The 15,440-nt window shown below is 31.1% G+C and overlaps 1 protein-coding gene across 3 annotated transcripts in view; it reads right to left on the minus strand.

Annotated features, from left to right (window-relative positions):
• The window catches only part of GLS (glutaminase), a 75,150-nt gene that overhangs the window by 46,648 nt on the left and 13,062 nt on the right, over positions 1–15,440 (minus strand). For all 3 annotated transcript variants that reach the window (XM_072961581.1, XM_072961583.1, XM_072961584.1), the window contains exons 4-7: positions 11,015–11,144; positions 10,213–10,292; positions 7,435–7,598; positions 2,560–2,618 (exon numbers count right to left, since the gene is read on the minus strand). In XM_072961581.1, the coding sequence (XP_072817682.1) occupies positions 2,560–2,618; positions 7,435–7,598; positions 10,213–10,292; positions 11,015–11,144 (433 nt within the window). The remainder of the gene's footprint in view (positions 1–2,559; positions 2,619–7,434; positions 7,599–10,212; positions 10,293–11,014; positions 11,145–15,440) is intronic.

Below are 15,440 nucleotides of genomic sequence, written 5' to 3' on the forward strand. Positions count from 1 at the left end.
CTCAATAAAAAAAAGGTGAAAGAAAGAAAATAAAATTTCTGCTGATTGGACAATATAACTATGTTAGGTAAAGACAAAATGTTATCAAGAGAAACAGCAAATACCTACATAAAAATGGCAGAGTGAATTCTAATGAGCAGCAAACAGAAAATCGGGAGACCCAGATCAAGCCCAATTCTACTGCTACTGGAACGATCCATTCCATTTCCTCATTGCATCTACATATACAGTAAGAGGGCTAGGTTTGAAAACCTCTTCAGCTATGGTCTTACTACTTCAACTACCAATTCACAAATATGATGTGATCATACAATGTGCAGAGATCACAGATAAGTATTTCTGAAAGTTTTGAACTTCTTTTTGAGAGTCTAAGAAAAGTATTACATCCTGGGGCAGTTTTATACAGAGGTATGTCAGGCTTACCCCTCCAAAACAGAGAAGAACATTAAAAAAAAAAAAAAAAGACCGAAAACTTGTGAAACACCTTCTAAAAATAAAACAAACAAAAAAACTCAAGGAAAGTCACCTTAAATATGAACCATACCCCAAAGCCCATTTCCAATTTTGTCAGTAAATTTAAAATTTTATAAATTTAAAATCACTGATCAAATTTGTAACAAGATGACTCAGTTAAAGGTTTGTAGAGTCAGACACTGAGCAACACTTATGGTGTGTATGTGTGTTTTTTTAACTGTTTCTAAGTACTCATGTTAATGTGGCTCAAAGTATAGTTTATGGCTTGTGACTAAACCTGGTGGTGACACTAATGAAGTAATGATATGATTAACCAGACATGCATTTCCCACGTGCAGCATTTCAGTGTAGTATACTAAGCCTATGAATCATTAAACAAAAGATGTTTAACTGCATGCAGTTAAGCAAGACTTCTATCAATCATTTACATATGCCCTTTCATGAAAATACTATTGGTGTGCCATGTTAATCTTTCTCTAGTGTTAAGAGTTCTTAAACTGGGATCCATGAATCAGCTTTAAAGGGTCGTGAACTTCCTACAGTTTACATAAAATCATGATATATGAATATATATTCTAGGAAGACCCCAAAAAGGTTCAGAACCATTCTAGTGGTTTTCTCACCAAGCACTAACACACACAAGAGATTACCATAACTTTCCTTACTTCTAATTTAAGTTACTTGTTCAAGCTGAATAATTATTAATGAGCTTTTCCTTCATCGCAGTATTTATTGAATTTCATTGTTAAGGGCCCTTTTACTGGTGTATATCCTATACTATGCTGTAAGCTACCTGAAGGCATGAGTATGCCTAGCACATATTCATATTATAATTTTCTATAATAAACAAATAGTGTCATTCACCTCAAACTGACAACTTTTCTCTTATGTAAAATAGTCATGAATAACTAAATGTTATAATGGGCAAAATGAAAATTTCCTAGCCTAAAAAACTAGTTACATTAAAAAATAATACTTGGCTATACTATCTACCTCACTAGAGTTACAAGGATAAAGTGGGCCAGTGCTCATGAAGCATTTGCCCTAAAATAACAACATTTATATTCATTTTAAAGGCTTTTTCTCATGAACAAAAAAAATTCAAGAAAGTTAAGAGAAAATTTCTAGTATACAAATTGGGTGAATTTTTATTAATTGGGCCAAGGGTATAATTTATGTTCAAATATTCTTTGTGTAACCAGGGTATCCCATCCTCAGTAAAGCATATACAAAGCCATGTAGTTATGTTTTTTTCAAGCATGGAATACATATGCACAGGTTTACTGAAGAAAGTATATAAATGTTCCAAACACAAATGAAACATAATTGAATAGAAATAAAACTTTTTGGAAATTTAAAACTAAACAGTATCACAAAATAGACTCATTTTCAAATACTTATTTCAAAATAACATTAGTGTTTCCAATTATTAAGGCAAACCAAACACTTAACAACAACAACAAAAATCAAAACATACAATGTAAACCGAAGAAGAGTAGTGAAAATAATATAACTTAATAATTGGAATAAGTTTATTTATTTTAGTTATTATATATGATTCAAGGAAACAAGTTCAAGTGAAAATTGTGATTACAGCTCATGAAAGTATAAAGGACTTGAGACTAGTCAAGGGTAAATGTACTTTGTTGTAAAACAAAGTACCAGAGCATTTGTTCCTACATATGCTGATGAGAAACATCAAACAGTAAAACGCTATTACTTCTGTTTACATCTGTTCATTTAGAAGAGCCAAAAAGAAGAGTAAGAAAAAAATCTTAAACTTTAAGAAGAAAAACTTCTTTGACTATTATTCAGCAGAGACTTCTTTTTGAATTTTTGCCAGATCTTCAGGTCAAGGGTAACTGTTGGAATTTATAATGAGTCATCTGTTTTTAATTTTGCCCTTGAAACTACATCATGCATTTTGAAATAAATATCCTAACTTTATACTATAAGATAAATTTAAAACCGAAAGAAAACTTTTCACAGTTTCACATAAATAGGTAAGATTCATCTTTATGAAGATTCATCTTTTTCATTCTATTTAAAATTTTACTAGATTAAAAGGAAATGTTAACATTTTACCTTTATTAATGAAGTCACAACAATTGCTCCAGCATTTACCATAGGATTGTGTGGTTTATCTAAAAATATAAAAGCAAGAGCATTATTTCAAGTACCTGACACCATTTTCTGTGATGCACAGGTACTTCCATAAACGTATCTGTTTTCTTTATGTAAGCCATTGTTATAGTTCTTTGGGGGGCAGGAGTGGGGAAGGGAGAAGTTGGAGTGGAGGAATGCATTTAAGGCACTTACATACCAAACCAGTAATACACTTCTAGGAAGCTGCTATGATAATTATATAGGCAAAGATTCAAGTACAGAAAGGCAGTGAATAGTAGTATAATAAAGAGCACAATCAAATTTTCTAACTCTGCCATTTACTAGCTATTTGACCCCAGGCAAGTAATTGATTTTCACTGTGCCTCAATTTTTCCATCTGTAAGCTAGGAGTAATAACAGCACCAATACCTCAGTGAGTCATACTACTCGAATGAATTAAAAAAATGAAATGTTTAGAAAGTCCCTGGCACATCTTTAAGCAATTAAGTAATATTATTACTAAAAAATCAACGGGGAAAAAGCATGTCTAGTTTGGACTCAATTTTCCTTTTTAAAAATATTTTATTTTTGTGTTTATGTATATACATACACAGAAAAAGAAAACACAAACATTAACAAGTGACATATACAGGATAAAAGATTACAGGGCATTTAAGTTGTATTTCCTATACTTTCTGTATTTCCTGATAAGGATGTATGCCTAATATAATTCAAAAAATTACTTAAAATTTAAGTTCATCCAGAATTGTACTGCTTCTAACTCTTAGGACAAACAGAATTTCAAGTCTCAACTGAGTATATTCTCATTCACAGCATAGCAAAATGCCAAACATAAAACTCTTAGGCCACTGAAAACATTTATTTGAAAGTATAATTCCTAATCTATTTGTGGTAGTACTTTACTTCTTATAGAACAAGTTTTTTACCTAAACTGACAAGTCTAACAGAATTCATTAAGTTATTATTGCTATATTACTAGTCTCCTTGAATTTTAAGCAAGTTACCTTCTGTGAGATGAGCTTATAGCTAAATAAGGAAGTTCTTCAAACTGTTAAAGAGTTATCATATGACCCAACAATTCCCAGGTATATAACCAAGAGAAATAAAAGCATAAGTGCACACAAAAACCTGTACACAAATGTTCACAGCAGTATTATCGATAATAGTTAAAAAGCAGAAAGCAACCCACAACCCAAAACTTCCTGCCAAATGTTAAGTGGATAAACCAAATGTGGTATTATTATTATCCATACAGTGGGATATCGTTCAGAAATAAAAAATGAAGTACTGAAACATGCCACAACATAAAAGCACCTTAAAAATATTACGCTAAATAGACCAGTCATAAAAGCAAATATGATTCCATTTACATGAAATGTCCAGAATAGGCAAATCCATAGAGACAGAAAGTAGATTTCTAGTTTCCTAGGGTAAAAGAGAAATAGGTACTGACTACCGGTGGGTACAGGGTACCTTCTGTGTGATAAAAGTGGCCTAAAATTGATTGTGGTCATGGCTGCACAACTCTATGAATATGCTAAATGCCATTAAGCTGTACATTTTGAGTGAGTGAATTATGTGGTAGGTGAATTGTATCTCAATAAAACTGCTAAAATTTTTTAATTAAAAAAATCTTCATTGACTTAGAGTACACCAGTTTCCCTCAATATAAGATCAACAATGTGACTTAGTATCTAGGTATGCCTTAAACACTGTACATTTTGAGTTACCCATGATAATGACTAATTTCAAAAGTTAAAATAAAACTTAGTACAGGTATACTATCTAACTAGTACAGTCAGGATTTCACCTATTCCAAATTATGCTAAGAGAAGTTTGCTTTCTTTGAGATCACACAAAATGAAAGCAACTGTTACCACAGAAAAATATCACATGGCAAATGGGGAGCCAAGAAACAAAAATTTTCCAATATTATCCATCTGAAAGAAAAACCACACGCAGACAGAAGCAAACTATGGACATCAGGCTGTGCTAAATTAGTTTACACTTGTACTTGCGTATATTCATGTATCTGTCTTTTCTTCTTCTCTCTTTTTTCCTGACATTATTAGGTTTAGACTTCAGGGCCCTAGGAGGTAATGTGTATATTCCAAATGGTACCACATGTATGGGGACATTTACTTTTTCTAAATAATAAATATTCTGCAAATACTACATAAGCTACATTCAAGAAGATCTTCCAAGAACACTAAAGCATTTCACATCATGACAGCACAATTTTAAAATGTAAGCAACTGCTTGCTCACTCTGCTATGACTCAAAAGCCAGACATCTGAACACTTGGAAATAAACCAGAGATGTTAAAAACTCTAGCATTACTGCAGTACAAAACTTGAGCCTAAAAGTGAAATCTACTTGTCTCCTGCTCTGCTGTAGTTACAAGGAAGAATTGAAGGGTTCCATTTAGAATTTATAATTTAAAAATATTTATGACAGCAGAAACAACACTTAAGCTATTAATAAAGGCTATATCTGAAGTAATGACATACATTAACCTAGTATAATGATAAAATGGACATGGGTGACATCTGAAATTTATAAGCATTTTTAAACTAGAATGCATAAAACTGAACAATTTTTTAAATATTTATTCTCTCTAAGAAAATAAAACAAGTGGAAAGTTCTTTCATATTATACTGGAAAAAGCTTTTCTAATTTCTAAGCATATGAACCTTTCAAAGATGTGGTTCATGACTGGGGCTAAGTCAAAGTCTGCTAATGCATATACTAAAGAACTACAAAGTATTAATGCTCAATTTAACAGATATTTATATTTTAGGTATTAAAGTGGAATTTTACATCACCATATAAAAATTAATATGTTGTTTAATCCTGCAGTGTACCCCCTTACCCAACCACCCAAACTGTTCTTCCTAATACAATTCAGTCCTGTCTTCTCATGTAAATTAATTCAACTCAACTTCTTTTTTGAATCCTCTACACATATAAACCAACACATACATTTTGGCTTCTGTCAATTACACAGATAATATAATATATAAGATATATACATATTAGCAGTAAGATAATATAATTAGTATGCAGCACTTGAGCTTGCCTTCTTTTTCCATGTATTAGATGTAGGTAAATTGTTTTCTGTATCCTTTAATATTAGCTAGATAAGACACTTAAGAACCAAGGCCCATGTTAACAATACAGGGGAAGAAGGCTAAAAAATATTTAATTTTTTTAAGGTGGAAAAGACTTAATGAGGATATCCAAAATTGACATCTCCATCAAGTAACTTATTTCCTTATTTATAATGATAGAAAGTATTAGCCAACTCCCCACCATAGGGCTAAAACTTTTCATGCTGTAAAGCATTTTTAAACTGATAATAAAAGAGTAACTACTATAATTTCTTTATCTATTTATTATATTCATATTAATGGTAATTTATCATTACAATATTCTAAAGCCTTGATTTATATAAAAATTACCTGGAAAAAGAAATACCTCATTTTCATGTGTAAATCTAAGTAGTTTTTTTTTTTAAGAAAATCAAAAACATTCATACTTTTTAGAATTTTTGTGAAACCCACAGAAATAGTTTAATCACCTACTCTAAAAACTGGTCATTTTAGGCATCTCATATCACTGGAAAGTGGGCTGGAGAGAAGATGGGAGCAGGAAGTAAGATTTCACTTTATAAATTTACAATGTCTGGGATTTGCTTTAAGATAATTCAGTGGAGTGTAGTGGGGGGGTGCTGGGTGTGATTATTTCTATACGTTAGTAATCATGAAGCTAAATGATGGATACATACATGCTTATATTCTGTTCTTTCTACTTTTGTATATTATATGTATTTGAGAACTTCCATAACAAAAAGGTTTTATGGTAGCTCTGGTTGAGTTGGTGAGCATTTTTGTTTTTTCTCTTTCATAACATTTGGTATTTGAAAGAAATATCTTGTGTTAAATAGTTGGGTAACTAACAAGTCTTAATACTTTACAGGAATCCAAAAGAAAAGGGGAGAACAAAGGTAATTAGTACTTCTATCTGGCAGAGGTTTTAAATCTAAACACCAACCTATAGGTTAATTTCTATTTTTTAATCTTTCAGGCATACGCTGGGTTCCTCATTGTGTGATGAGTTAAGATAGAATTAAAGAAAACAAGAGTGAAGGAATTTACTAGTTGCAGTAATTGTTGTGAGACATACTTTTGTATTTTTTCTTTCTGTTGGATAAAAAATGAAATGTGGCTTATACTCATTATTGTTTCATTATTTTTTTAATAAAGTTATAAAACTAGTATTTTCTTGCTTTTCTTCCTATTTGTTTTGAGGGCAATTGCATTTTCTTACTTACTTTACCATAATCTTTCTGTCCTGATGCTACATTTGATTTTACGGAGCTTATTATAAACTAGCAACTTCAATAAGGATATCATATACAGAAGCACCTTGTTTAATAAACTCACTGGCATCTAAATTTAATATGGAAAGAATTAATATTTTTGTTCTAACAAAATTAAACATTTTATAAGAAAAATTAAAAATTTCCCAAAAAAGACAAAGCAGAATAATAAACTGGGTGTTTCTGGTGAACTGACCGGTTTTGAGAGAGATCTTTAAAGAGTAGGAATGAACAAATAGAGGAATTTGAATGTGAAGAAGTATTTCAGAAACAACAACAACAAAAAATGGTCTTGGGATAAATGAATTTAACATTCTAAGTAATACATTTTTTTGCCATGTACATTCTGTTGACACTAAGTCTGTAGGAAAAAAGATCACAAAAAAAACTCAGGAATTTAGCACTGTATTATATTAACTGAACATAGGTTTAACAAGAGCTTTAATTCTTACCATCTTCGTTTAAAAATAGTTTGTTGAATCTTAATCCACTTGGCTCTTTCCCAACGTATCGATGCACATATTCTGTTCCAAGATCATTAACAGCAATGGCATATTTCAAAGGTTTTACACAGGACTGAAGACAAAATGGAACTTTGGTATCTCCAATAGAATGTCTATTTAAAAGTAGATTTAAAAAAATAAGATCAACTGGGAAAAAACGTAACAATAATTGGAGTTGTTATTTATATTTTAATTCTAACTTCAATAGTTTCCCCATAATTCAACAAGTTTACTTGGATATTAAAGAATAAATACAAGTATGTTTATTTTAAGAGGGATACTACAATACAAAGGCAAATACCTTAAGGTACTCAGGTAATAATAGAATGGTTCAAAATTAGATAATAAATAAGTAATGCGATAAACTGCCTCTGAGGGTAAGAGGGTATGACCCTCCTTGCTCCCACCTGTATTCAGTCACATAAAATGAGCTAGCCCTTTTAGAAATTAGTCACTATTCTTTTACTCATAGCTTTAATCATGCTAAACTGTAGTAGTTTTTAAATGGAGCTCAGTTTAGATTCAATACGATTCTGAGACCCTATCTATAACTGCCTCATCTTGTGAACAATATCTATTCACAATTTTAGCCCCATTAAAAGAAACAGCATTCAGTCTCATAAACCTGACAAAGCTGGCACAAATGGCAATCATTATCACTATGTAGGTAAACAACAGAACAAAAAGAAAGCTTTATATGTTACCGAACTGGGATGCACATGAAGTAGAGAATAGGTATGAAAAAGGAAAAACTGACCAATCCCATTATAATGTAAGCTTCACAAGGCAGATCTCTGTTTTATTTGCTGAAGCATCCCAGGTGCCCTGAACAATGCCCCAGTACATTTTAGGCACTCATTCATTCAGAGTGAAACTCAGTCACAGTGAAACTGGGCACTATAATAACTACCCCTGAGCAAACAGAGGTTAATGGAGAGATCAGAGGGTAAAGATACATCAAATGGTCACCTGACTTCTGAGTATATGATAGAATATAAATAAATATGTATACATATCAAAAATACATTTTTTCCTATCAAATTTATAAATAATTTCCAATTCAACTTGGCAATCATTTTAATCAAAGCCTGACTAAAGTCTTAGTTAAAAAACTTTGAATTTAAAAAATACGTATGTTCTAGTCCAAAGTTAAGAATTCTCTAGATTAGAAAACTACACAAAGAGAACCATTTTACTCACAAAGTATGTTCAAGAAGAAAAAAAAGCATGTGTAAGCATTAGGTGATAACAATTTCCTCCAAATATAACAATTTCCACTACACTATAAACCATTTCCTCCAAATACAAAAAAATAGGAATATCACTCCCTTTTGGAATTTGCTCCATAATGACACGCCATGTCTTTTCATACACCTGTATCCTTTCATGGCACCCAACATTTAATTCAACGCATAAGTGTTTAAGTGCATTTCAAAGGCCTAAATGAAGTTGTAAAAGCCTTTCATAATGGAGAAAACAACGGACTAAAAAAGTTAAGAGACCTAGGTGCTAGTTTCACCTCTGCCAGTTTGATACAAACTCTGGGCCTCAGATTCCTTTGTTGTAAGAATCAATGAGCTCAACCATGTTTTGTAGTGTAAATACTTTAGGAGGATAAGTAGTGAAAAATAAGATCACTTAGATAAGAGATTAAAATTTAATAAATGAGTGGAAAACGTTTTAATTGGGACATTATCCTGAAAAATAAAATCTAAAATTATATGGCTAAATGATTTGTAGTTTTAATAAAACTTAGGATAAAATTATATCTCTGATATAAATTCATCAAGCTATACACACTTGGGAGTAGTATACATTTCTATGTAAGTTATATTTTATTGAGAAAAGTAATAATGATCTTACTAAAAATCAAAAAAACCAGAAAGATTATACCTCTGAGCCAAAGTCTTCAAATGAGTAAAAAAATATTGATTTTTCTTTTTTGGCATAATTTTTTTGACTGACAAAACCAAATTGCAATCCAGTAAGAAATCTTCATGTCTGACTTACAGCATTAACAGTCATTCTTAAAAAAGAATTTCAGAACTTTATCCATTTTTTGAAGGGCCTCTCTTAATTGACTTTTTAAATCAAATCATTCTCCGTGAAGTATTCTCACATCATTATCCCTTTCATAATTTTGCTAGATTCTCATATGTCAGTGGTTATGCCTGCAGCGTGAGCACATCCCAAAGATTGCTTTCATGGACTTCATGAAGTCCTGAATGTTTTGCAACTGACTTTTCACTTTGCAAATGACTGATGAGCAATAGACTATATTATGTTATATTGTGTTAACTATGATTCTAATCATATCAGCAGCAAGAGGAACAAAGATAATGACAGGATGGGTAACCAATGGTAAGCCAAGAAAGGGGAACTAATTTTATTGGTGGTCAATTCACTAGTAAACAATGTCCTATTTTGCCAAGTCTACTCTTCCTAAATAAATTCATGATTGCAGGTCCTTGTACAAAAAACATTCAAATAACAAGACTACAACTGTGAATAAGAGAGATGAAATGCCTCATAAAATTTAGTGTATGGTTATTGTTTCAGTTGAGCTTCTTAAATTAAACTAAAATCTAAACTTCTTTACCTTTTTGAATTTATGTCATGTTATGGGGCTAATTTCCATTACAGAAGTTGTTCCCCTCTATCTCATGTTCACAGTTACGCAAAATTTAAGATTTAGAGTTGGTTTTGATTAGTCTGAAATAAACTTACCTCTGTCCATCTACTGTACAAACAGACACACCCCACAAATCAGGACTGAACTTGGCTAGCTGAGGAATATAATCCGCAACCTATCCAAAACATTGGAAAGAAATTAATAGATATAATCTAGGCAAATAGTATTTTCTTCTACCAAAAAAATTATCTCAATTTAGCTTCCACCAATGAATAGTTATTTTATAGCACTCGGTGGCTTTGTAGTCTATCTCTTATAACAATATTCATAAAAACTAAGGGCACAACAGACTTCTGAGGATTGTAAGTGAGATCTAAATGACTTCTCTCAATCTCCATCATTCCATTTTTCAGTGCCTCTCTTCCTAATAAAGCAGTCTGAAATAGGAGCTAGGACCTGACTTTTTTTTTTTAAGGGAAAGGAATAGAGAATTTTTTTAATCAGGGTCATGCTGACAGTGTTTCATTATCTAAAAACTTTCAATACGAAGAATAAATAAAGTAGCCCTTATGTGGAGAATTTAAAAACTAGAAACACTTTATTTAATATTCAAAGGTATTATATCTGCAGAAATTTCCAATAAGTTACTTATTAATTAAAAATTTAAAAGCCATGCTAATCATTTCAAAAATCACAAAGAATTCTTAAATTTAGATTTCTTTTTAGCTAAAATAACAATTAAATTAAATATTTTAAAAGCACTTAATCCAGTGGCTTCACTTAACTTAAATTTCTTAATTAGCAAAACACAAAACTACACAATTTTACTCTCTATACCTCAAGTTGAGCTGAATTTAATTAACTGGTTTAGGAAAATAGTCACATCAAAAATGTTACCTTTCCTCCAGACTGCTTTTTAGCACTCTCATATAACTCATCAATGTGTGAAGTAAAAGACATAAAGTCAGGAATGACAAACTTTCTTCTAAAGGCTTGTGTCAACAAAACAATGTTGCTTTGAACACATCTGTGGAATATGAGAAAAAAATTAACAGACTAGTACTTTTTAAATATTAGTACTTGCTAGTAACAATATTAATTAGGAGAATGTTCAAACAATAGAGAAACTCATCATTTTACATAACAAACTAAATTCTATAAATTATACTCCTTCTACATTATTCTCTTTCCTTCAAGTAGCCTTTCATGTAATTGCTTGTAAGCTGTTGAACAAGTTAAAGAAACAAATTAGATAGCCTAAAAATTATGCCAAAGTTTAAAACAGCAGAGTATTCCACCAGGTAAAGTATCAAGACCATCTAAAAACAAGATTTTTACCCTACCAGAGTTGATAAGCATTCAGCATGACATTTGGTTAACAAAAACCAGACTTCAATAATATATATCCCTTAGTTTCTATATGACTATTACTAGTATTTGACAAAAAACTAAACATTTTGTATTTTAACATATTTTTCCTGAATTACATTTTGAAAAATTTGCATTTCTAAGCTAAAAAAATGGAAATATCAACTTTGTTTAGTCAGACTGTCTCTTAAAGAAATACTTATTAAAATGCTTATAAAAATAATGTATAATTTTTAAAAATTATGTATAGAAGTACAGTAATTTTATATTATCTGAATCACCAAAAATGTTAAACTACATTATTCTATTCCCTGTAAGATACGTAATACATTAAGAATTAAAATGTTTCATTGTTATAAACCATTTAAAAGGTATGATAAATCATGTGGATGGGAGAGCATGAAATCTAATGATGTGAACCAATGGTCTGCTTTGTTTTAAAAAAGATATAAGCCAGAAAATCAATTCATCAATACAACCTTAAAGAAGAGTTTTGTAAATAGATAGCAGTCAACCATATACTCTAAGTCCATCTTCTTAAGAGAGTCTCAGAAATTTCGTAATAGAATACTTACTTGATAAAGTAAGACTTTCCAGATGTGAGCATCAAGCCATAACACCAACTTAAGACTAAGCCCAGACAGACTAAAAAGTACTGTTTCAAGTACTACTTATCCTGCTTAACCCTTAAAACATGAATACTTTGAGATGATTTCCCACTTTACAGATAAGAAAACTCTGTATGTAACTTGCAAGTAACTAATGTGCACCAATTATTAAAGGAGAGATGGAGGAGCAAGCACTCTCAGTATTTCTTTTTCAGTCCATAGGTAAATGATAAATTTCTATATCTCAGTATTTTAAATTGTTCTCTCAGTATTTTAATTCCAGTTGTTCTAAATGAAACATCAAATCAAAATTAAAAAGCCAAATATCATATTTTAACTATTAATAAAAATCCAGAACATATACTCAGTCAACATAAAATTAAACACTGATTTAAAGTAAAATAGATTATTTTCAGTGATAAAGACGTGTCCCAATTACAACATGTAAAAGTTAATAGTCCTAATTTCTATTAACCTTCAGACATAAAAATAATTGACATTCAAAAGATAAATATTTACTTCAATACACTTTGATATGTTTTCTGATAATTTCAATGTTAACCTAAAAGTATTAAGTTTTGCCACTGACTTAATATTTATAATATGCGTCAAATAGCAATTCAACTTGCACATGAGAGCTGTAAGTCGTATTCTCAGTCGAAAAGACAATTCCTGATCTTATATCACTATATCTATATCAAATCAAATCTACACCCCCCTTTTTTCAAGAAGTATTACATGAGAAAATATGAGGACTGCCAAACAAGCAGAAATTATTAGCCTACCACTAACCCACTATTTAACTATTCAAAATTAATCAGCACTTTTAAAAGGAGGCTTTATCATTAACAAAACTGTACAGTCAGTGAAACTGGGATGTTTCTGCTCTATCAGAAGATGCTGGTAAAGCTATGCTAACAGTCTTCCCCGGTGAATTACTGTGCCCAACCAAGGAAATCTTACCACTCAGAAGAGTGCCTAGTGCCACACTGATGAACATTCCAAATAGTAATGTTTTTCTTGGAAGTTACTTTAACATAGATTTTATGAACCTAATTAGAAAATCAGAAGTCACATAAAATGAGCTGATGAGGAATTGCTTATGCTTTTCAGCAAGTCACATCTTTCTCATGCTTTGTTCAGTTTTCTTAACTGTAAACTCGTAATAATAATTTTTCCTTCCTTCTTTACTTAAATGTTTGTGATTAACAACTGTAATGCACATAACGGTTTTATAAAATATCTCACATATAATTTTTCATTAGTAGAATAACATAGTGGATATGAATTTTTTAAGAAAAATAAAACAATAAACAAATTCAAAAACTACCATTCACTTTCCTCCAAAACATATAAGATGAAAAAATTATGATCACACATAAAAATAGTTCTACTGTTTATATGGCTAAAAATGCAAGAATAAGTAAGGCATTCCTTTTCTTTTCTTTTTTTTTTTTAAGGCATTCCTTTTCAACACAAATTTCTACTTCTTTTAAAGATATTATCATTAAAAACAATTCACTATCTAGATGGGTACAGGCAGTCTCCAACTTTCAAACAGATTATGCTCCAAAAGGTATGCTTAGAATTCATTTTCCCATTTAAAAAAATGTTCTACATAAAAGTTGTTTCTCAGATTACCATCAAAGGCTAAATATATTAACCAACAATGTATTTTAGGTAAAATATCAACATATTGACTTCAACCAAATCTTTCCACCTTTATGAATCACTTCTCTGGGAAAAAAGATTCCACTGTAACACCTTCTTCCCACCTACACGGAGCTGAGATAAATTTATTTCTGGCAACACTAACTAGAAAACTTATTTTGAAAACAGAGAAAAAAACTTCTCTGGAGCAATCACCTTTCCAGGTGACCTGAAAAGGTTAATAGTCAGAGGTTTTGAATCACCTCATTCCAGGGAGGAAGAGAAATCATATACCTATAAATATAAACTTTTCCACTGCCTCCTCACATGTACCACTAAGCTTTGTCATGTTGGGAACTGCCTATATTACAATCATCAATTAAAAAAAAAAAAAAGGATCAGTGTTTAAATAATGCTAATTATTATTTTTAAAATATACTTACGGGTAGAAATTTTATGATTCTGTTTTTTGACTTCATAATCAGTATATTTAAGTCACTTTTAATTTCATATTTAAACACAGCAATATGTTTATGAAGCACAAAAAAAATTTAACCAGTATTACAAAGGTATAAAATACTGCTTTCACTTAGGAATTCCAAAGCAATTCCTCATACCCATTATCAACAAATCTACCTACCATCTCTTTGACAACTTCACTTTCAGATACACTAAAATAACTCCCTAAAAAGCACCATAATCAAGATACTTTGCACAGTTCATGAACACTAAAAGTAAAATAATCTTTACTGCAAAAGCACAGTTAACTAGAAATTTCCTTCTCTTCACAAAGAAACAGGTTCTGAAGAGTCACAATTCCTAACACCAATTCCAACGTGGACCTAAATCTATACTTCATAAGGTCAGCTGAATTAACAGAATCAAGAACCTTGTGGTGAAAAGATAAAAAGCCAAACTGTCAGCAGTGCTTCACAGTATGCCAAGATACCTGGGAGGGTCTCAGCTAAATACTTTTATCTTCAGATGACTTATTACTCTAGGACATTCCCAGGAGATATCTAAGAACAAATCATCTAGCCCCCAAAAGACAATAAAAGAAAAAGTTAATAAAAATACATACATCCAAATAAACTTTCAAGGCAGATGCTGGAACTTTTTGGATCTATCCCAACCTAAGCCTATGGTCTAGAAAAAGCCAATGTCTTACAGTAGTGTTTACAGTTTTATACTAGTTTTTACCTAAGTTTAGTAGTTTAATAGTTCATCTCTTTGGGATCGATGACAAACATGCTATCTATTAAATCATTAAGCAATCAGACAAGTAGAAGCACATTAATGAAGAGAAATAATAAAGATAGCCAAATATAAGAAGGTCAAAATTAATATTCTCAACAACCAAATCAAGGCATTAATATCCAAAGTCTGCATTAAGTTTTTAAATAATCTGGAAAAAAATCCCAAATAGCCAAAAGCCTATGTAGTAATATGTCTGAAGAGAGGAAAGAAGCAGACAAATGAGATATGTAAATCTGAGGAATATACACTGCCTGAAAGAAGCCTTCTCATTTTATGATGTCATCTAAGTCACCTTGTAGGCAAGAAACAGAACATACTGAGAAAGCCTGCAAGATATGCAGATGAATTAAAGATTAATTTAAGCCATGATAGGACAAACAGTGTGCTCTATTCAAACTGAATGCAATAAAGATCTGTGGCTACATTTCCTCAGAACAGTT

Source organism: Vicugna pacos, chromosome 5 (assembly GCF_048564905.1).
Source record: "Vicugna pacos chromosome 5, VicPac4, whole genome shotgun sequence".
Classification (NCBI taxonomy): domain Eukaryota; kingdom Metazoa; phylum Chordata; class Mammalia; order Artiodactyla; family Camelidae; genus Vicugna; species Vicugna pacos.